Consider the following 25,003-nt stretch of genomic DNA (forward strand, 5'->3'; position numbering starts at 1 on the left):
CGAGGATATAATGGTTAATATGCAGAACGAGAATGGCACAAACTCAGGGATAGCCAAACGTGCACCATGTACGTGGGTCAGCAATATGAGGGTCAGCAATATTCTGAGAAATTAAAATTTTCCAACTATTACATGTAACAGAGGGTCGTCATAATTCGGAATCGCAATAGATGGAAGTTAAACTTCTTGTTCCTATTTGCGTTCGTTTTCTGGTCGGGTCGGGCGCAACACTGCCACCCAAAGTATCCTCCGGAAAGTTAACTTCATGATATCATGATCCATGTTTTTTTTTCGCCGCATGATGGAATATAATGAATACTATATATATATTTCGCCGTGGATTTCCCCTGAAGACACCCTGAAAATGTTGAAATTTGATAAAATGTGGCTAATGAGTAAATATTCAATAAATACAGCGCGGAGACAATAATTCGAAGAAAACAAACTTTTCGAGGAAAACTTTCAACGAACACAAACTTAAGGGGCCATCTACTTTAGAGGACGTCCGGCATAGAGGGTGGGGGTCGTTTTGAAAAATTAAATTGCTACCAACTTTTGAGCTTATAGTTATGTTACGGGTATGTTACTCATGACATAATTTATGTTCTATAACATGGTTTCTTTTCAGTGCCGACAGCCGCTGAAGACGACAGAGAACACGGTGCCTCCTGTTACGGGAAAAAGAAGAAAGGTAACGAAGCAGTCCAGCACGCCCCGCAGTGAGAACTTCAGCAAACCCAGAAGTGCTCATGAAAGTGGGGACCTGCCCATGGAGCTGAAGAAAATAACAAACAGTAGTGTTAATACCAGGTGAGGCTACTGGCTGCGTACTTACTTTGGTTACTTTGGTTGTGTTTATCCTCGTAGCAGGACGGGTCATCAGATTTCTGACCACCTCGATGGCGAGTAGTCTACCAGGGAATTAGACCAGCTGCAGCTATAACCGGGAGTCGGAGGGTTGTCCGGTATCAAAGCAATAAACTTGGACAAACTAACTTTAAACGACTCAAAAGTAGCTTCAGCTTTAATACCATCAGGCACTTTGTTCCATAGTTTTGGTCCTCTCACAGCGAATGAGCTATCATAGAGTGTCTGGTTGCTCGAGGAACTCAACCTAGACAGGGAAGGGATGATTGCTCGGTTACCATGTCTGGATGTTTTTGTGAACCTAATATTGCTGCAATTGGGGACAACATCGTGAAGGATCTTCCACATCATCAGAATGGTGTACTGTTCCCTTCTGCGCTGCAGTGACATCAGCTTTAGATGTGAAAGCCTCTCCCAGTAGTTGTCCGGGCAGATTGAACTACTAATAAAATTCAACATTTAAACTGATCCTGTTATTGAAGTTTCACTGTTACCTATTAAACCCAGATAACCATCTTAAGTAAAGAGTATAAAAACAATAGTTTCATACTTGTGTACTATACATGTTTACTATACTTGTGTACTATACTTGTGTACTATACATTTTTACTATACGTGTGTACTATACATGTGTACTATACTTGTGTACTATACATTTTTACTATACGTGTGTACTATACATGTGTACTATACTTTTTTAATATACGTGTGTACTATACATGTGTACTATACATGTTTACTATACGTGTGTACTATACTTTTTATTATACATGTGTACTATACATGTGTACTATACGTGTGTAATATACATGTGTACTATACGTGTGTACTATAAGTGTGTACTATACATGTCTACTATACATGTGTACTATACATGTGTACTATACATGTGTACTATACATGTGTACTATACATGTGTACTATACATGTGTACTATACATGTGTACTATACATGTGTACTATACATGTGTACTATACATGTGTACTATACATGTGTACTATACATGTGTACTATACATCATGTGTACTATACGTGTGTACTATACATGTGTACTATACATGTGTACTATACATGTGTACTATACATGTGTACTATACATGTGTACTATACATCATGTGTACTATACGTGTGTACTATACATGTGTACTATACATGTGTAATATACATGTGTACTATACATGTGTACTATACATGTGTACTATACATCATGTGTACTATACGTGTGTACTATACATGTGTACTATACATGTGTACTATACATGTGTACTATACATGTGTACTATACATGTGTACTATACATCATGTGTACTATACGTGTGTACTATACATGTGTACTATACATGTGTACTATACATGTGTACTATACATGTGTACTATACATCATGTGTACTATACATGTGTACTATACATGTGTACTATACATATGTACTATACATGTGTACTATACATCATGTGTACTATACGTGTGTACTATACATGTGTACTATACATGTGTACTATACATGTGTACTATACATGTGTACTATACATGTGTACTATACATCATGTGTACTATACATGTGTACTATACATGTGTACTATACATGTGTACTATACATGTGTACTATACATGTGTACTATACATGTGTACTATACATGTGTACTATACATGTGTACTATACGTGTGTACTATACATGTGTACTATACTTGTGTACTATACATGTGTACTATACTTGTGTACTATACATGTGTACTATACATGTGTACTATACATGTGGGTTAATAATATTACTCATCAGGAGAGCCCGCACTCCACCTACTGCCTCCTCCAAGCGCCTACAGCTTCTCAACAACCAGCCTGAAAAGCGTTCCAGAAAAGAGCCAACGTTGAACGACTCAAAACCAGAGGTTGTCCAGATTCCAGATAAACTTACTGTTGGAAAAAGGAAAGGCAATATCACTTCAAAAGTTGTTAAGGTAGTCCCAGTCTTTAACAGCCTTAAGGGGGCAAACCCCAAATCTGTCCAGACCTAATGACCTCATAGGCAGTTCAGTGACCTTCTAGCGCACCGTTTCCACACAAAAAAAATCATTTTGAGAATTCCCATTTTTGTAATCGACCATTTCCTGGTTAAGAGTGCAATTTTCGGAAATAATTATTTTGTGGTTGAGACGCTATAAGTTAATCATTTCTTGCGGTATCGGGTTGAAATTTTGCTCGCCCTTTATTCACATCTATTTCAATGTGTGTGTAAAATCTTGATATCGTATCTAAAAAGGCTGGTGTGTTATGAATTTTTAAAGTCAAAAAGCTAAAATTGTCCTTTTCAGGCTTATTTTAACAAAAAGTCAGTCAGGGAAGATCGGATTGATTTGATGCTTGACATCAAATTGTTCTCTGAATTCTGGCGCAGATTTTGATGCCCTCAAAAATGTTTTTACTCATTCCCCTTCAGATCTATTGGACCTCAAAGCCAAACAACAAATTTAGGCACATTTTTCGTTTTTAATATATACCGATTTTTCTAAAATTTTGATAGGAATGTGCTAGTGACTTTTTGAAGGGTGCAAAATAACCGCAACTAGCACATTTATACATGAGTTATGAACAACAAAACACCCTAACATGCTTCCCTTTGAAGTTATGGGAGAAAATGTGATTTTTTGGCTTTGCAGATGAAAAATCACATTTTCTCCCATAACTTCAAAGGGAAGCATTTTAGGGTGTTTTGTGGTTCATAACTCATATATAAATGTGCTAGTTGCGGTTATTTTGCACCCTTCAAAAAGTCACTAGCACATTCCTATCAAAATTTTAGAAAAATCGGTATATATTAAAAACGAAAAATGTGCCTAAATTTGTTGTTTGGCTTTGAGGTCCAATAGATCTGAAGGGGAATGAGTAAAAACATTTTTGAGGGCATCAAAAACTGCGCCAGAATTCAGAGAACAATTTGATGTCAAGCATCAAATCAATCCGATCTTCCCTGACTGACTTTTTGTTAAAATAAGCCTGAAAAGGACAATTTTAGCTTTTTGACTTTAAAAATTCATAACACACCAGCCTTTTTAGATACGATATCAAGATTTTACACACACATTGAAATAGATGTGAATAAAGGGCGAGCAAAATTTCAACCCGATACCGCAAGAAATGATTAACTTATAGCGTCTCAACCACAAAATAATTTTTTCCGAAAATTGCACTCTTAACCAGGAAATGGTCGATTACAAAAATGGGAATTCTCAAAATGATTTTTTTTGTGTGGAAACGGTGCGCTAGAAGGTCACTGAACTGCCTATGAGGTCATTTGGTCTGGACGGCACAAACCACTGTTTTGGTGTATGCCCCCTTAATATCAATGTTTAAAATTTTGATCGTTTTCATCAATTTTCGTGGCAGTAATGTTCAGAAACTTTCACATATTACGTAAGCGGCACAGGGAGGAAAGAGTTATGTAACAAGAAATGCGGCCGCTTTTCTTTTGTGGATGGCTGCTCCATTTCCCGATCCGTGATGGCGTATTTTATCATATTCCGTACAACCTGGGGACCCCTGGCTTTACTGTTTATACTTCATAAGCATGCAAATATGGCGGAGTGATAGGCCGAGCGCCGCCCAGTTAATTCTATATTGAATCTGAAAATCGTATACATTTCTATGTAACCATATGTTTATGCAACCTGATATTACACGGATATGTGCAAAATAGTAATACTAACTCGAAATAATATGCTATCAATTAGTGCCTAGTGGGATACCTACACGGTGAAATTAACGATTTACTTGATCGCCAATAATAATTTAATTCAGAATATCTCGCAAAATAACTTTACTATACTGTGAGAAGATGAAGATCAGACCTCGTTATTTGCGCAGTTATATTAGGAACGTGGGCGACATACTCGCAAGCTACCGTATACGGAAAAAACTCGTTCGCTAACCCTTGCCTTCAGCACAGAAGTCATGGATCGGGAAAAAATGCTAACAGGGAGTCTCATTGGCACTGTTACTAACATTTTCGTGAACCGCTGCTACAATTAAAATTCTGCTCAGATAAAAAAATCGGCAGCACCAAAAAAGTCTCAAGGACCGAAGAAAGCAGGAATTGAGGCGCCTTTACCGGTGAACTCCGTGATTGTGAACTCCACTCAGAAAACAAAGTAAGCAACTGGCAACATTATTATGATTGGAAGTGTTTATTTTCTTGCTATTAACCCATTCAGCTCGTATAGCTCTATCTTTTGAACCAAGTCATTCATTGAGTGACATCGTTCATTAGGGGGGGGGGGGCCAACGCTCCAAAAGGCCCCACACATATCGAAAATCCGAAAAGGGCCCTAGAAATCGGGGCCTTTTGGGGCGTTGCCCCCCCCCCCCCCCCCCCCCCCCCCTACTTACTCCCTTTAAATAAAACTCTGCTTTTTTAAAGAGATACTTTTTACTCCAGTTTATCCAAGCAACCATATGGATAAATTGTTACCGGCCAATTACAGGAGCCGAAAGTACAATTACAATTAGTTCGGTGACGTTTTAGGAAGTGTATTCCATACTTTCGTCGCCTGTGGCTCTGATACAATGGGCAGCTACTCATTTTACCCTCAATCACGTTCCCGATCATTTGTCTAAGTAAACCGATTGAATAAACCATTGATCCAACGGAATCTTTAGCCCACTCCCTAGACTAGTTACTAACCACTTGGCCACTCAGCCTTTAAAAGTTAAAATTGTGTACGTGACTAAAATTGTGCGTGACTAAAATTGTGCGTGACTAAAATTGGTAAAGAAAGTATGTGCTACTTTGTTATGTTCGAAAAAAGGAAGTAGATGACGTTCAGAATAGGAAGTTGTCTCATCCAATGTGTTTCTGAGAAAAGGGTTTAAGTTATTAACTTTCTTCCCAGGTACACTCTAGAAGAAGTATTAGGATCAGGTGGATTTGGTTATATCTACATAGTCACCGTCGAGGGCACAAAGCGCAAAGCTGTCATGAAAGTCGTAAGTTATAAATATAATTAAATGTAACAATATCTGGACTCTTGACAAACTCCGCTCTATTTAAAACGGTAGCTTGGCTTTTTCGATTTATCGAACTTTTAAGGGGGGTTCACCCTGATTTTTTCGTGAAACTTGGTTTCGAGATAGCAGTTGACCAACAAACTAGGACCAGTGGGGCAGCCACGCCCATATTTGGTCCAAATTAGGCCCAATTTAGCCAAATACCCTGAACATGCCCAAAACCCCGGTTTTAGGTGCTCTACGTCTTGTAGTTGTAGCTAGTGGTGCCCTGAACTCATTAGGATTGGACAAAAAATGACTGAATTATGAGCTAAAAACTATATGCCCATATTTGGGTATACTCTAGAGCGGGGGACTGTAGAGCGGACTTGGTCGGAAGTCGGACCCTAGAGCGGAGTCGAATCGCCAGGGTAGGACTATAGAGCGGAACTCCCTTACAGCAGTATAAATGTCACGGAGAATTTAGTTTTAGTATATCACATTCATCTCCTCTTTACAACTATCTACAATATGCAAAGTAACAGTCATTCCATAACTCGATTTTCAAAACTAACTTTACTCTCAAATTTCTAACCGCTCAAAAATCTGCATGTGGGTACCGCTCTAGAGTCCTCATAGTATGGGTCCGGTAAGGGAGTTCCCCTCTAGAGTCCTACCCCGGCAATTTGACTCCGCTCTAGGGTCCTACTATACGCTCAGTTCCCACTCTGTTGGCCATAACCACTCTGATATGAAGATCCTCTGTCTTGATATCTACTTCTATTACCAGAAAAATCTGCTCGGACAGTTTCTCTGAAAATTCCCTCTATCACCACACTTCCAACAACCTGTAAAAGTGTTGTGGTAAGCTGTATTTTTGGACGTTGATTCCGAATCACCCCCCGTGGGTAAAAATGCTTCCCTGGAAAGTTATGGAAAAAAAACTGTTTTGGTCACGTGACAGGCTAGGAAACATAAATTCGATCGTTTAGGTCTTGGGTTGTGGTTAGGGTTATGGATAGCTTCGGGGTTATGGTTAGGGTCCGGTTGGGATTTCTTAGATCTTTTCTGAGATTCATAAATTTTATAGATTCTTTTCTGAGACTCAGATTTCTTAGATTTCGTTTTCAAAATCACCTGGACACCCTTTTGAAAATGATTACAGTGCAGGTTTCTACTGAGTAGATTATACTAACCATTTGACATGAGACCCACCTACAGGAGCCTCAAGATAATGGGCCCTTGTTCAGTGAGATGCACTTCTATCAGCGTGCTGGGAAGAATGACCAGCTCCAATCCTGGACCAAATCTAACAAACTCAAATACTTGGGGATACCCGAGATGTATGGGTTTGGGATACACCTTTACAACAAGATCAAATACAGGTAGGGAGCATCTGTGTGTTAAATGTTCATTAGTTTCAGAATAGGCAATATAAGCATAGATTTCCTTAAGTTATTTATTTTAAATAAGGTGTGTAGTCAGTGTAGCTTTCGTTGCAATTACCGAGCTCTCTTATCTTTTGTAACTTGCGATAAGTTTAGTTTGCTGCTACCGCGTAGTTAGCCTTTGCGTGTGTACTTGTACATTCCTATACATTATACAAGTACACTATGGAGGATGATCTTAATGTGACCCAATCTCTGGAGGAAATTCAAGCATTCGATTATGATGAACTGGAAAATGTTGAGGGCTGTGTTACTAAGTGGTTTATTGCGTTGGAAAAGAACTGAAAATCGAAAACGTCAACCATGATATTTATGAAGATATGTTTATAAAAGGACTCTGGCACTCTGGCTTGTGGAAGCAATAGACCTCGTTCGACGGCAGGAATGCCAGATGGCTAGCATGACGGAGAATGGAGATCATCCATTGCTTCAAGACGGAAGCGTTATCAAACAATACAAGGCTAAGGTGATCAGGCTGCAGGGCCAGCTGCTTGTGCAGAAGGACAAACAACTACAGTTGTTTAAGACGTCGGTTGAAGAGACAGTGCAAACAACGGTGGAGTCAGGGATTCAGAGCTACAGTGCAGCTGTACAACAGAACAGTGCAAGTGGTACGGTCTACAACAGTAACATTCTGAAGAAGGTGATGAAGAGTGTGGCTGCAGAGGAGGACAGGAGCAAGAACCTGATTGTGTTTGGGCTGAAAGAAGAGGAGAAAGAACAGCTTCCAGCGCTAGTAACCGCGGTTTTGGAGGAGATCGGGGAGAAACCTCATTTCGAAGCGACTAGAGTCGGCTAGAGTCGACCAGTCAAGATCACCGTCCCAAGCTCAACAACAGTTCATCAGATTCTAATGAAAACAAGGAGACTGAGGCTAGTTGAGACCCACAAAGATGTATGGATCTGTCCAGATAGATCCAGCGAAGAACGAGCAACGAGGAAGTATCTGGTCACTGACCTGAAGAAGGAGAGGGCTGAACAGACTCATACAGCTTTATTTTTTGATTGTTTCACACTTTTCATATTTTATAATTTTATTACTAGGTGGAGGTGATGTTATTGAGACTTTGGGCGGCCATAAAACTCGTGTTTTGAAAGTTGTCCTCTGTACTTGTTTCACGCTTTTTAGCATTTATACATTTCGACCCAATTTATATGTTTGTTCGATTTGCTGTACATTTGTATATTTGCTATTTTGTAAAAGTATCAAATCAGCATTCAGCATTTAATAAATTATTGATGATTTAAAATATAGAGCTGCCGAAAAGAGAAAAAAATAAATGAGCAAAAAGAAAAGAGGAAAGAAGGACTATAAAAGGGAGAAATTGCCAAACATTTCTCATTTTACTTAGTTTATTCCACGGACTTTCTGACCTCCCATATTTCGAAAACGGTCGTAAAGGTATTTTAAGATATCCATGTGAGGAATGACCATTGATTTGATCTCTTTCTAATTGGTGTATGCCTTGGTCAGGTACTTGGTTATGCCGTTATTTGAAGGAGACCTATTAAAGAAGCACGAAGAACACAAGAAGAAATTCTCCGTACAGACTACCCTTATCCTCTGTATTCGGTAAATGTTTCAACTTCTTACCTTGTTTAATACAGGGTGGCCCAGAAGTAACTGCCCACAGGCAACCCTTTAACTTTGACACGAATAACATGAGTTATTAAGGTCAGAGGGGGGTAAAAACTATTTTTCCAGTTTTCACATATTATGTGTTAGAGCTGCTGAAAACAAACAAGGAAAAAACCGGACTGAAACTGGAATTTGTCAAAAATCACATTTTGTCATTTTGTTAACCTCATATTTCAAGAACAAAGGCAAAAATCAAAATTCTAAAACATAACGTTTTTGCGTGACACCCCAAAGAACACCCGTACCGGGTTTCAGCTCCTGGTTGTGGTCTTTTCCAAAAGTGAATGTTAACCTTTTTTGAGTTTAAGTTTAAGTTTTACATGTAATTACAGGTAAACCGCAATATTTGTTGCGCGATATCTCAAAAACGCAAGGTCAAATCTCAGTTCGGTTTTTTTCTTCTTGTTCGTTTCCAACAGCTCTAACTCATGTGTGAAAACTGGAAAAATTATTTTTACCCCCCCCCCCCCCCCCCCGGCCCCCCCTTCTGACCTTAAAGGGTTGCGTGGGGCCCTGTTCGTCGTCCGCCCCGCGTTTTAGTATGTTTAACAAGTAATATACTGGAGGGGGTTGTAGTATAGTCCCTCAGCATATTACAATGCATATTCCCTGCAGGATGGTAGAAGCACTGCAGTACATGCACGAGGCTAGCTACGTGCACGCAGATATCAAGAGCGCTAATATTCTCCTCAGGAACGGCGGCAAAGAGGTACGATTATATTCTACTGCATTTATGTGCATCTTTTCTTGCGGTGTTTTAGCCGGTATCTTGCCCACATTTAATACTGTTTTTTTTTTAATTTATAATTCTAGAGCTTTTCTTCATTTGTTGGTAATCTTCTATTTACATATTCAATAGTTCACATATTCACTAGTTCACATTTTGACTGGTCAATTTCCTCTATTTGTTTTAGGTTTTCCTAGCTGATTTTGGATTGGCTCGCAAGTACGTTATGGAGGGAGTACACAAGACTTATAAGGAAGAACCAGCTAAAGCTCACGATGGCACTAAGGAGTTCACCAGTATAGATGCCCACAAAGGTAACCTAACATTCCTGCAGGAGTAACCTAACATTCCTGCAGGAGTAACCTAACATTCCTGCAGGAGTAACCTAACATTCCTGCAGGAGAAACCTAACATTCCTGCAGGAGTAACCTAACATTCCTGCAGGAGTAACCTAACATTCCTGCAGGAGTAACCTAACATTCCTGCAGGAGTAACCTAACATTCCTGCAGGATTAACCTAACATTCCTGCAGGAGTAACCTAACATTCCTGCAGAAGTAACCTAACATTCCTGCAGGGGTAACCTAACATTCCTGCAGGATTAACCTAACATTCCTGCAGGAGTAACCTAACATTCCTGCAGGAGTAACCTAACATTCCTGCAGGAGTAACCTAACATTCCTGCAGGGGTAACCTAACATTCCTGCAGGGGTAACCTAACATTCCTGCAGGGGTAACCTAACATTCCTGCAGGAGTAACCTAACATTCCTGCAGAAGTAACCTAATATTCTTGCAGGAGTAACCTAAATATGTATCGAATGAAATGTGTATCGAATGAAACCTAGTATTTCGGAATAAGGGTGGTAGTTAGTGTCTAATTAACTGATGTTTATTGAATCTTTATTACCGAGGACAGCTACCTTACAAAGTCGAAATGTAAATTCATAACTTCATTAATAAGTAGGTTATTTCGACGATTTCGAAATGTTACCTTTGAAAACATTTCCTTGTGTTTAGGTAAGCATATCTGTCGATCACTGACTGAATATGCCACTTTATACTCATTCAAGTTGGCTTTAAATTCATATTAAATGCCATTTAACTGTCGTGGGAAAGCAAAATTTGTTCGAAATCACGAATGAGTCAAATTATCACCTGTCGCACGTGCAAACTTTGAGTGGACGTTGCGTTCGCATAAAATATTGAATCACCGTACATTTTTATTTGTTTGATAAGCAATAAGCATGCAAAGTTTCGAAAGATTTCAAAAAAGAACTTGGATCACAACGGGACTCCAAAGTTGACAGAAAATGGTGAAAATAGCAATTTTCAGTGATTTTAACATATTTATATCAGTTTGGGCGTGTCCCCACGTGTGCAACTTTTCGACTTTCAACTTTAAAACTAGCCTAATACACAATATAGACCTATAAGTATAGGAAGCAGAACTGAGCTCCACAACATTCCTGCAGAAGTAACCTAACATTCCTGCAGGAGTAACCTAACATTACTGCAGGAGTAACCTAACATTCCTGCAGGAGTAACCTAACATTCCTGCAGGAGTAACCTAACATTCCTGCAGAAGTAACCTAACATTCCTGCAGGAGTAACCTAACATTCCTGCAGAAGTAACCTAACATTCCTGCAGGAGTACCGCCCTCCAGACGAGGAGATATGCAGATACTAGGCTACTGCTGTATTAACTGGTTGGGGGGGTCATTACCTTGGTATTCCTGGGATAACTGTAACAACATCCGCTCTGAGAAGATTAAGTAAGTTGTTGAGATGGTTCTCAGTTTGGACATTTTGACTTCGAACAAAAAGCTAATTAAATGACTAAGTTACACAGTAAAACTCCGGGGTTTTACTGTAATTAGATTTCTGTTATAGTTAGATTTGTTATTACTTATAATAGTTATGTTTCTGTTCAATAAATTTATGAGAAAAATTTGCTTTTTAAATCATTTTCCGATAAATAACTTTTTTACAGGTATGAGAAGAAAAGCTCTAACTTGTTGGAGTTCAGTTTGGGTCTAGCTAACTTATCTTCCAAACCTTGGAAGGGTAAGTTAGGCTCTCATTTCTTATTTCGCATCGGGCATTTTCTTAAAACCTTTTTACTACAATTTAACTGATTTTGCAACGGTTTATACTATACGGGGAACATGCCCAAAAGATGGCGGTTAAAATGGGGAGGTGAGCCGAATTAAAGGTAGTGGGGAGCTCAATATGGGTTTATAATGTCGCCCACCCCCCCCCCCCCCCCTGGTTTCTGTCATCTAATTGTTAAACTATTCCCCATTAGATGGGGCTTATGAATGAATAAACTTGACGATATCCCCCATTTCAGCTATTAAGAACTTCTTGACGAACGTGTTTTCCCTGGGTTACGAAGACAAACCCAGCTACTCCACCATTTCCTCTTATCTCAAGTCCGGCCTCACTACAACAGACACTGGGTACATGGTATGGTCGTGAGAACAAGGCAGTAACTTTGTTAATGGAGACAATTAATCACTGTTTTTAACAGGTTTAACGTTAAGTGACTACGTCATTACTACGTCATTACTACGTCATTACTACGTCATTACTTTATAATGACACCTAGTTGGGTGTAATTGTAACACCGTGTTCTGGTTCTGTTCTTGCTCCTTTTTATGGAAGTGAAGAGAGAAGGAGAAGCTCAATAACTAATAATGCTAATATTGCAGAGATATCTGAATGACATTTCATGATTTTAGAGTCACATGCAATTTAATTATTATTAAAATGAGGTTTCGAATTGTTTTTTCATTTGTTGTACTTTCAACTTTTAGTATTAAGAATTTATGGTTTTGAAAATACTCTAAATTTCACACCCTTTAGAATTTCGATTTAAATAATAAACCTTTTGGATTAGTTACATTTTGAACCGTATTTTTTAGCAACCGTCAACTCATCTGAAATAGATATATATTTCTTGAAAATGTTCTCAATAATATATCTGATACGGGTTATTGAATTAAGAAGGAGTGACGTTTTTTATTTGCAGTTAACCAAAATGGGGGTACCATATTTAAGTACCTTTTATTTTAAGGGGGGGGGGGTTCACCCTGATTTTTTTGTGAAACTTGGTTTCGAGATAGTAGTTGACCAACAAACTAGGACCAGTGACCGAACTTTTGAGGGGGTCCCGGACCCCAACCGCCAAACGGTGCCCGCGAGGCAGCCACGCCCATATTTGGTCCAAATTAGGCCCAATTTAGCCAAATACCCTGAACATGCCCAAAATCCAGATTTTAGGTGCTCTACTTGTAGCTAGTGGTCCCCTGAACTCGTATATGAATTTTCATCAAGATTGGACAAAAATTTGCAATGCAAAATTCAGAATTTGGCCGCCAAATTTTTTAAAAGGCCTAACTCAAAATTCCAATACAAAACTTAAGGTCAAAATGCGATTCTACGTTGATTCTGAAAATTTCATGTAAAAATATTGAAACCCTATTGAGTTCTATTGTTTTGAGCGAAGTCAGTTTTGCAAATATCGCGAACTGAGATATGGGCAATTTTGTTCATTTTTTGCGATTATTTGAACACAGAATCCACAGTTTGATAGATACTGAGCTGATAATCATAGATAATGTGTAGTATAGGCTTACCTTCCATATAAAGTTGGTTTCATTAAAAATATTGATAATTGACCAATTTATGGGCCAAAATCGATCAAATTTGGTGCGTATGCCCAAATATGGTCATATGGGTTTTGGCTCATAACTCATTTTTTGTCCAATCTTGATGTAAATTCATATACGAGTTCATGGGACCAAAAAGTTATTTTCCGCAATTTTCTGGATTCATTTATTGTTGTTGCGCGGCGCTACATTGGTCGAATAAATCGTCAATTTTTACCATGCACGAATCCTACTCATTTATAAAAAACATAGTATGTAAATATGTTGCACTTTTTTACTCAAAAGAATCAATGGTACAAGTACATCGTAGGGAAACTTAATCGTGCGTGGTTAAACCGCGGCAAAATTTTTGCTGAGCTTGTCTTTCTCTTTCAAAAGCATTCCGAGTGATTTGTTTAAATGCACATTGATTCTAAATACATTCTGCATTCATCATTGCAAAATATTTGATCTCGATTCTTGAAGTTTAAAGGGAGTAACTCAGTAACAGCAATGCTAAATGTAAGCAATTTGGGGAGAGCTTAATTGACGATGTCAATTCATCCCGGCACGGCACAGTAGAGTCGCTGTGAGAAGCCTCATTGAGTTTACTGGGCCGCGCTCAGCCTGTCATTCCGCCGAATCTCTATGTTTATGAACATAATAGCCTTAGGTCCCCAGGTAAATTTTGCCGATCTAACCACTAACTGATTAGTAAAAGCTGTTATGGGGATTTTCTGCTTGATACACCAAAGTCGTCAAACATGTTTTAAAAGACGTATTTTTGACCTCTGCACTCTGCATGAATCGATTGGTGATCATGATATAGATACCGAAGAGAAGGTTGCGAGCGAGAAGCATTATTGGATAAACTAAAGTAAAGTAAAGTAAAAATTATGACATAACATCATCACACATGTCTACAAAGTATCAAAACACTATAAGTATATGGAAAAATATAAATATCTTACCACAAAAATTAATAAATTATTAACTACAATTATATTAAAAAATTTCAAATAAATTCATAAATCATCCCCAAAAGATAACCCTATTCATACTTCCCAGTGGAATAAAGATTTATAAATCGCTTTTTTGCCACAAAAGAATTGTTTCACGTTGCGACCCCCACTACACGGTCGTTTCACTATGGTCCTGACAATACAGGGGGAGCCGCGCACTCGTGCGCGGCGGGTCATACAACGTATGACAACAAAAGAGTGGAAATAAAGATAATCGTTATGCTTCTCTTCATTACTTTATTACTGGATGCGCGGCCCAGTAATGCATCGCGCTTCAATTGTGATAGGGTTGCGGTTAGGGTTACGTATACCTTTGGCGTTAAATGGTAAATTAGGTTATGCTAGGATTTATCAAAAACTGATACGTTTTTTATTCATTATTTAGGGAATTTATTATTGTTGGATGAGCCAAATGATAGAAAAAATTGTTGTAGGTTTATAACCTATTAGGACGCGCGCCGAGTTGGACTTGTCCTAATATTTGAAACAAATATTTTGCGAGTATCACCCGTTAAGAAAAGTTCATGATTCGGACATTTCTTGATTCACGATGTCAATCCTTCGCATCTCGCCGATCTGCATGTGGTTGCGAGAAGCATTATTTGATGTGCGCGCGACCCAGTAGTGCATCTGGCATCGCGCTACAAGGACATTTCGTAACACACTACATGCTACTTTGTACTTGTCATACGTTGTATGACCCGCCGCGCACGAGTGCGCGGCTCCCCCTGTATCGTAGAAACTCTACTATAGTGAAGCGACAGTGGGGGTCACCTTACTGGGCCGCGCTCAGCCTGTCATTCCGCCAAATCTATATTCGTTAATGAACATAATAGCCTGGGGTCCTCAGGTAAGGGGTCACCACGTGATAAAAAACATGCTACAAATATATAATAAAATCTAATTTAATATTGATCTGTAATTCGTTTTAATATTATCCACCCTTAATATTTAGAATAGAATCAATAATGAGCTGCTTGCATTATCATTGCTTTGCCTCCCGATCGTTGCAGAGCTATGATCCTAAAAGGGTTAGCATCGTAAATTAACTACGAATTTGATCACCGAGAGGTTTGAAATATTTGTTTCGTGATGATGTTAAGGGGTGATACTTTGTATCACGTTGCGACCTCCACGGTCGTTTCACTATCGTCCTGATACAGGTGACAGGGGGAGCCGCGCACTCCGTGCGCGGCGGGTCATACAACGTATGACAAGTGATACTCGTAAAATATATGTTTCAATTAGGACCGTCGACGAGTCCAACTCGGCGCGCGTCGGCCTGGTAAGTTACAAACCTACAATGGTTTTACCTGGGGACCCCAGGCTATTATGTTCATTAACATAAAGATTTGGCGGAATGACAGGGTGAGCGTGGCCCAGTAAACAATGGTTATATAATTGTAGATTATAAACCTACAATGATGATGAAAGTTCAAGCCCCGTGACATATATTTGATTTATATACTAATAATCGCTGGATTAGCGATAAATTTGTATGGTTTTATATTGCGGTCCCAATTTACGCTCCTACATCCTATTAAATCGCTCTCCCAAATTTTAAGAAAATTCTTGTGAAAAGGCCCTTTGAGTATGAAATTGATCTCAATCGGTGTATTTTTGGACGCTGATTCCGAATCACCCCCAAATAATAAAAGGTGAAAGGTCGGGAAACTGACTTTAGGTTCAAATGGAATATGGTCTTAGCTATACAACGTTGACCTTTTTAATGTCTGTACACACATCGGAATAAGCAAATTAAAAATTTTGCTTGTTTGAAAAAATATATTGTATGACGTATACTGTTACCATTTTTCTCGCTGGTTAATCTGATATAATCCTTAACTTTATTAGTAAAATTATTCAAACAATATAAACATAATTGTCACAATGACCCTATATAAAAACAACCCTTCAAAAAATCAATATATTCCCTATCTCAAATATTGGGAGAAAAATTTGAATATCAACCTTTGCCTTGTGGCTCCAAATTCAAATCTAAACAAATCTAATCCTTAACTTTATTTAGTATTTTTGATTTCAGGAGACCCGTGTTTTGTTTTTAACTTTTTGCTCCGTGGAGGAGAGAAAGTTTTGTTTGAGGAGAACCGCTCAGGCATGGGCACCGTATCGTGTAAATTATTTAGTTTTATTTTATATATATATGTAGTATTTCTGTCGCCTAGTAGCGGACTAGTAAATGCTGTGTTTCGGTTACTTTCGTGACTTTCGTGACGTCTTTCAGTATGATAGGTTTTACTTTCAAAAGGTCTTCTCGGAGTCTTTGGAGTGGCCTGTACCATACATTAATTCCTTATTCTGATGTATGAGATCTCCAATGTACCCTGTTGATTTTTCATAACTCAGATAAATCAAAATTATTGGTATAACATACAACACTATAAATCTAGTACATTTATTGAGCGATGGAAATATTTAAAGCGGGTAATAGCCTGTCCAAACCCAGGCTACATAACATGAATACTATTGACACAGACACCATAAATATTCCTTCCTCCTTCAACCTTATGCGATGCGACAGGCCAAACAGTTCTAGGGGTGGTTGTGGCTTAACCCTTATCATACTGGGGGTGGGTTGATTCGTCCATCCCTCCCGTTCAGTAACAAATAAATGTTACTTAATAAATTTCAATTTTATATTGACTTATATGACTTTTATCAGCATCATTTCCTCTATCAGCCATATTATGTTTATCAACAAGTTTCAATCGGCCGGAGAGCTATTAGCATAATTATGCCGAAATTGCTTCATTTTAGTGCAATTTTTGCTCTCTAGCCTATTAGTGATTTTGCTTCCTATATTAGAGCTGAACACGTGGTATACTGCGTCACATCACGTGATACAGGAGCTCTGGGACCAAATTGAGGTTCCTAGTACAAGGGCATAGTGGGTCTAGCACTTCACCCTTTCATGCACGTCAATGGCTAATCCAATCAAGCTTACACTCAACTCAACACACTTGAGCCGACCGCTTGAACACCTATAGTTTACGAGAAACAATATGACAAATCTAAAAATTTGAATAAATGTTTCAAGAAATTGTTAAAATAATGTTAATTAGTAGAAGAACCAATGCAACCTAAAGTTTATGTATCTTTTCGACCCTCTATTGAAAGGTTTTATTGTTAGCCAGTAAAAATATCTCCAATTCGTCTGAATGTTTAACTTCAACTGCAAGTGGTGTTCAGTGTTGTAAATTATTTGAACGGGTTACAACAACAATAACATCTATGTACAGATTAACCTGAAACGTCAAGGATACCATGACCAACGCTCGAATCGTTGAATTCATGGAAAAACTTATCCTGAACTTCTTATGAATAACAAGTACACCTACATTAGCATAACTGACAAGGTTGAGATGTGTGCTTTCATTGGCCTTATCTACTTTCGGGGAGAGGAGCTGCCCTTGACGATCTGCGGACTATTTACTCACTTTCTGACGGACTTTCCAGCATTTCCTGCGGTGATGTCTAGGAACAGATTCTTCTTTCTGTCGACGAAAATAACATTTGAAACTAAAGAGTTGCGACACGATAGAGCAGAGCATTGGAAAAAAGACTGGTTCACGGCAATTCGCGAGTTTTACGAAAAGTGCCAAGCTAATTTCGCCACGGCACTAATACCTGAACAGTGAACAATACCTCACAGTTGATGAATGCCTGTATCCGACTAGAAAGCGCATCAGTTTTCTCCAGTACATGAAGAGCAAACCAGCAAAGTATGGTATTCTCTTCAAATCACTCAAGTTCTCAACTCGGTGATATACACGTACACCTATCAAGCCCATTAGACCTTGCCCGTGCCCTCTTCATTCCTGCTATTAGGAACAGGTCCTTGCACGGCCTTAGCACCTGGACCCTTACCAACTGCTACTTAGAGACCGAAGACCCTAAGTTTCTGAGGAGTACGGATCATGATACAAGTCGTGACCCAAACACACCATTGCTTCCCTTGGTGAGTCCAGGTCTGCCTAGTCGGTGTGTTCAGTGTGTATATATATATATATATAACTCTAAAACTCTGGTCACAAGAGCAACTGCCTAAACGTGCAGAAGTGAAAACAAATAAATAAAATACTAGCAATCCTTTAAATTCGCAATAAATAAGTTCGTTCAATGTCATTATATAATTCTAAAACCACATATATGTGACCAGTAAATAATTTAATTGGTCTATAGACTACTGTATAAAATTCTCAATATAAACTTTTAAACAATAATAAATTAATTAAAAAACACACAACAACCTTTGGTGTGTAAGAATGATTAAACAGCCTCATTTTGACACAAAATATCTTCATAATATTATAGTATATGCTATAATATTAGAACTGTTAAGTTGAGTTCAGGTAACAGAATTTAACTGTAATAGAACCTCTGCTGTGTTGTCCACTGTTGAGATGTAGCCATATCTTCGTCCGGTCTAACATTGACCCCGGCTCATGAAATATATGCTTCGTCCGGTCTAACATTGAACCCGGCTCACTAATCATAGGGATGGTGTAGTTATGGTAGTTGGAATATAATCAACTGTTTAAAGTTTTATCTCTATTCGAAGGAATTCTTCTGCATCCTTTGTTATTTCCAGTGCTAGATCAAAGAACTCACGAAGTCTGCTCCATGATATCAACATTGAGTTCCCACCATAGCCTTGGTTTTTGATGTTGTGGAAAGGGTGTCTTTCAAGAAGCTCACTCATTTTGTTCCTTTTATCTGCTTGTACATCAGGACAGTCGGTAAGCAGGTGAAGTGAATTTTGAGCCCCTCGCCTACAATCACACAGTGGAGAATCAAATTTACTGCTTTTGAAGCGGTGTAGAAATTCATTCATTATGTTGTTCGGATAGAACAAGCTTAGAAACAAGGTTTCAAGTTGCCTTGATGTTTTGGGCGGAAACTTGAGCTTTGTGGCGCTCACTGTAGGTGCCTCTGTATACCCTTCCAGCTGGTACTGGCTGTTTATGGACGATTGCCAAAGCTGTTCACTGTAATGTTTCATCACTGATTTACTGTAGCTGCATCCTTTTATTGATAGACTGGTGAGTTTTTCTAGATCATGGTTATTTATGATTTTTAGATCCTCATTAGTGAAGTGTTCAGGAAGTATCGAAGATTTCCACAATAGAAACTGAAATACATCTTTCACCTTTCCAGTTAGTGCGCTGTAACTGCCTGATTTCATTTGGTCATCAATAAGGTGTTTCAGTGGATCCTCTTTATTCGGGAATATATTCAGTTTAAGGATGTGCTTCACTGAGTTCACTTTGTTTGATATGTTGAGTGGCAACACACCAAGTATCATTTCAGCTGTAGTTAGTCTTACATTGAACACTGCACCCAAAGCTGCTTTTATAGTCCTATACCAAGCGCTTTCAATTTCTTTGATACTTCTATTATTGATCCAGACAGTTCCAGCATAGTGGATCCGTGAATATATAAGAACTTCAATTAGCCTTACAATGACATGTTGTCTGAATCCCCAGTTGCGGTGTGTAAAGGACGCATCAGGACCTGGTTACAAGAAGAAGGTCTGCGGTTTGTCGAAGGTCAAAAGTCAGTGTCAAAGTTGTGGACTTAGAATGTGCACGAAGGTTCATCTTATTTCATAATGTGACTCGTGTAAATGAACCATTAATTCTTTCGTACGAATACTCATATCCAAATGTTATATATTTTTTACACTGATTATGATCGAAAACTTGACCTTATTTTTAAATTTCGTTTGTTTGAGTCTTTCCTAAAAATTATTTACCTTGATATTGAAATTTGGAGTAGAGTCGCATAGTTCACAACTTTCAAATTCACACACATACACTCATGTTTGCGATTGACCAATCCCTGCAGCGTTCTGCAAAATTTAACTCAATTTATAAAACAAGCACTCCTTATACGGGCTGATTTGGGATGGGTTGATTCAACCCATCCCCAGTATTCTAGGAGTAAATCGGATAAACAGTCGTTTCTTAGGGATGGGTTGATTCAACCCACCCCCAGTATTCTAGGAGTAAATCGAATCAACAATCGTTTCATAGGGATGGGTTGATTCAACCCACCCCCAGTAACCTGAGGATTAATTAGATCAACAACCGCTCCTTATATGGAGATCATGGATCACTTTGAGGCCTGTATCATGTGATAAACTTGTGATATCCCACGTGATTTCTCAATTAACGCAGGAGACTATCTTGTGCACTTGTGCACTATCTGGCCGTTTAGAACATAATGAGTCTTGTAGAACTAAGTATAACTAGAGCATTCCACTTTTTGTGGTGGCTGAATACCGTCTAGAACCAAAGTTATTAGGGATGGGTCCTTTCAACCCACCCCCAGTAATGAATGAGCTCCAAGCACCCCAGTATGATAAGGGTTAATGATAAACAAAAAACTAGCTTACACAGAATTAGTTATGGATAGTAAGCTTGATAACATTGAAGCATTATGGGTGAAGCTTAAGAATAGCAAGATCAATGTTTGCTGCTTCTATCGCTCTGGAAATTATTGCAGTGTTGATAACTTTATTGAATACATTCATTTTTGCATGAAAAAATTGAATGGGAAAAAGGTTATCTGGATTGGGGATATAAACATTGACCAGAATAATATCTCATCCACCCAGTACAAAAAATTAGATATGACCTTGAGATGTTACAATCTAGTTCAAACCATTCAAGGGATAACTAAAGTTGCTAAACGTGGAGACAATGTTACCCAGACTACTATTGATGTAATATTCACTAACTGTTATGCAGATTTTGTCCAATCTTCTGTTCTTGATGAACGTATTGGAGATCATCAAGCTATTATGTGTGAGATAGATTGTAAAGTACCTATAGCTCCTAAATTTGAGAAGGTTGAAATTAGAAATCATTGTAAACGTAATGTTAAACAATTCTTAGACTATCTAGACACCTGTTCTGATTACAGTCCACTATTGGAAAGTACAGATGTTGAAGCTATCACAGCTGGCCTTTGTCATCATATTGAACAGGCATATGCAACCTTCTTCCCTTGCAAGACCATAGAAAGGCATGAAAAGTTCATACATAAACCTTCTACTGAACTTTTATATGCCATTAATCATACACATTTTCTTCTAAAGAAATTCCGTAAAAAGAAGGATAAGAGAGACAATGGAAATTGCAATAAATGTGGTACATGTAGCAAATGTATAAAGTGTAATGAGGCCTGGGATTGCTACAAGATTCAGAGAAATATTAGAAATAAATTAGCTAAAACCTGCAAAAAAGCTAATGTAATCGATGATCTACAAGTTAAAAGTGCCAAGAATGATCTTAAAGGGATATGGAAAACTATCAAACTGGCATCAAATATGACCCCTGGTACAACTAATTGTCAAACTATCAATGAGAATGATCCTGAGCTATTTAACTTTCATTTTGCAAATGCTGGATCAAGATTACAAAATCAGGCCCCCAATATTGAAAGAGTTAGTTTTACTGATTTTTTACCTCCTAGAACTTCTAATATCTCATTTGATAGATTCCAAGAAATAAATGAAACTGATATCCTAATGTATGTCGAAACGCTCAAGAATGACAAGGCCTCATATGACAATGTGCCTCTATTTTTACTTAAGCAAGCTGTACCACACATAGTTGAGCCACTGACCCACATTGTCAATCTGAGCCTTAATACAGGTGTTGTACCAACCCTTTGTAAAAAAGCTAGAGTAACTCCCATCCATAAGGCAGGAATGAAAGATGATCCTAATAATTACAGGCCAATATCCATCCTTCCACTTGTAGGAAAACTTATAGAATACTTTGTCGGCAAGCAACTCACTGATTACATGGAAGAGAACAAACTTTTCATCCGGCATCAATATGGCTTTCGGAAAAATCACTCCACAACTTATCTGATGTACGATCTGATGGACGAAATATATATGAGTAAATCTAAGTCTTATAAACCAGGAATCATCTTTCTTGATCTTAAGAAGGCCTTTGACACAGTGAATCATGAAATATTGCTTCAAAAATTGGCATATTATGGAATTGGTGGCATTGCTTTAACCTGGTTTAAGAACTTCTTATCTTGTAGATATCAATGCACTAGGATCAATGGCAATCTAAGCTCATTTTTAGAAGTTCTGAGTGGTGTACCACAAGGAAGCATCATTGGGCCTATATTATTTAGTATCTTCATAAATGACATCATTTATGCCTGTAACCTATCTAAGCCCTTTCTATTTGCAGATGATGGTGCACTATTCTTTGATCAAACCTGCAGAAGCACATTTATAAACATGAAAATAGAACTTATGACAATCTTTAAATGGCTCAGTGTTAATAAATTATCACTCAATGAAAAGAAGACTGAATTCCTATTGTTTGATTCTGTTGACCAACATGATGAAATAACCATTGATTGTAATGAGGTAACTTTCACAATCAAGAAGTGCAAAGAGACAAAATATCTTGGCCTCATTCTAGATAGTAAATTAAACTTCAAAAGCCATGTAGATTATATTATTAGGAAGGTCATGAAGAGAATTGGTGCCATGTATAGAAGTAAAGCACTGCTACCCATTAAATATAGGAAAATGTTTGCCAATGCACCCATGTTGCCACAATTCGATTATTTAGACACGATCTATTGTAGAGCTGGCAAGACAAAACTTGCTGAACTTGACACTCTGTACAAAAAGGTAGCCAAAATAGCTCTCAACGTTCCAAAAACAGAGAGCAGCCTTAATGTTTATAGAGACATGAAATGGTTACCACTCCATCTTAGACGACAACTCCATCTGTCAAATTATATGTTTAGAATCATCCATGACAATTGTCCTACAAACTTTATGAACAAATTTAGTTACATATCAGGAGGTAGTAGGAGCGGCGAAAGCTGCAACCTTTATGTCAATAGATCAACATCACATAAAAACTTTCAATACTTGGGGGCAAAATGTTGGAATAATGTTCCAACAGATCTACGAAATCTGCCCGATGTTAAAAGCTTTAGTGATTCGTATAAGAAACAGCTACTATCATCTATAACAACAGACCCTAATTATACCGTCGACAATTCATATGACAAATTTTACACTGCAATCATAGTCGCCGATAACTAAGTAACTTCTAATTCTTTTAAATCTGAGGCATATATAATTGATGTATCGAAAAGATATTCCCTTTTTTACCACCTTACCATTCTGATTGATTTTGCACATGACTGACATGTTTTAACTGGAGAAGGGGTTCCCACAGTGGTAGTTTTATAAACCACTTTTAATTTATTGACCTATTATACTTAGTGGTAGTTTTATAGACCACATTTAATTTATTAACTTATCATACTTAGTATTTTTTTTGGTGACTGTATCACCCAGTTTTAACATTTGATAATTGTACAGTTTATTGACGACACATTGACTGAATGTTATTTTATATTCTAATTTATATTCTAGATATTTTATTTATTTTACAACAGACGACAACTTCCTGTTTTTTCTTCTATATTAGTTACTCATATCTCTTGTACAGACTTTTTTACAAGGACATTGACAAATGATACTCACATTAGGCATTCATTATTGCATCTAAATTATTTCACTTGCATTAGGCTTAGAAATTTATTCTCTGGTCAACAGATTTCAAATGTTTAATTAATTTGTAGTATGACAGTAAGGTATATAAGAAGTTATTTCATTTTGCTTGGGCTATTATATTGACTAGGTATTGAGGTTTAATGATGATATGGAATCTGAATTCTATATAAATTTACACTATGTGGTTGGGGCATTTTGCATAGTAAATATGGTTACTACTCATATATATCATATTATTTGATTGGTATTCGATTTCTGATTATTTCTCTAGGAATATGATTATTATATCTCAATTTGGCTTTAGGTAGGGTGCCCCGCTAAAAGAACTGGATTCTTCCAGGAAGCATCCCGTGCACAGAGCTTGGTCTACATATATATTAAATTATTAACCATTCATTCTGTATGTGCACGAAAATTTATTTCAATCAATGAAGACTTTGTTGTAACTTGTATGAATAGCATTTATACAAATGAATTCAGCTCTCCTTTCATCTCGCCACATGACCAAACCATCTGAGCCTAGTTCTACTGAGCTGATAGAATGCTCCAGAGGCCTTTTAAATACATGAGAGTTATTTATCAGTTGATCCATCCGTAATGATGATAAAGTAAAGTAAAGTGAAGTAAAATTTAGGACATCACATCATCTGATAAAGTTTGGTAAAGTAAAGTAAAATTTATGACATCAGATCATCTCACATGTCTACAAAATATTATCGCACTATGTTACAAAATATATAATAAATATTCCCCCATACCACCAACATTAATTTTTTATATAATACAGTTTATCAAAACATTCAATTATCCTATTTATAGGAGCACCCAAATAATTGAAGATACCGACTTCTTGCATATAACTTTGAAGTCCACGGTGACGTCTTAAGAAAACGGTCTCTGCAATGCACTTTTGCTGATAGCCATGCTCTGTGTTTTGCCAGCTTAAATCTTCATACTCGCATGGGGACTATTTCAGGAGAAGGTCAATGGTATCCTACAGTCATTCCTTTGAGTTGTCTAATTTGGCCATGTCATGGTGACCCATTATAAAATTCCAAATCCTTTGACTGCCACTGGG

The 25,003-nt window shown here is 37.8% G+C and overlaps 2 protein-coding genes across 2 annotated transcripts in view; both read left to right on the forward strand.

Moving 5' to 3' along the window:
• The first annotated feature begins 10 nt into the window (after positions 1-10).
• Positions 11-12,486, forward strand: LOC134823963 (serine/threonine-protein kinase VRK1-like). The gene is made up of 12 exons (XM_063835560.1): positions 11-91; positions 629-810; positions 2,648-2,825; positions 4,906-5,012; positions 5,754-5,847; positions 7,069-7,232; positions 8,770-8,868; positions 9,550-9,643; positions 9,849-9,975; positions 11,310-11,433; positions 11,652-11,725; positions 12,012-12,486. Exons 1-12 carry the CDS (start codon positions 11-13, stop codon positions 12,137-12,139), a joined length of 1,452 nt encoding a protein of 483 aa, XP_063691630.1. The 3' UTR covers positions 12,140-12,486.
• Positions 12,487-13,495: 1,009 nt separating this feature from the next.
• Positions 13,496-25,003, forward strand: part of LOC134824134 (phosphatidylinositol 4-kinase beta-like) — a 77,688-nt gene continuing 66,180 nt past the window's right edge. Inside the window, exon 1 of the mRNA XM_063835868.1 lies at positions 13,496-13,506. The gene's annotated coding sequence lies outside the window, so the exon portion shown is untranslated. The remainder of the gene's footprint in view (positions 13,507-25,003) is intronic.

The sequence above is a fragment of the Bolinopsis microptera genome, chromosome 12 (genome assembly GCF_026151205.1).
Source record: "Bolinopsis microptera isolate Bmic1 chromosome 12, MBARI_Bmic_1.0, whole genome shotgun sequence".
Taxonomy (NCBI): domain Eukaryota; kingdom Metazoa; phylum Ctenophora; class Tentaculata; order Lobata; family Bolinopsidae; genus Bolinopsis; species Bolinopsis microptera.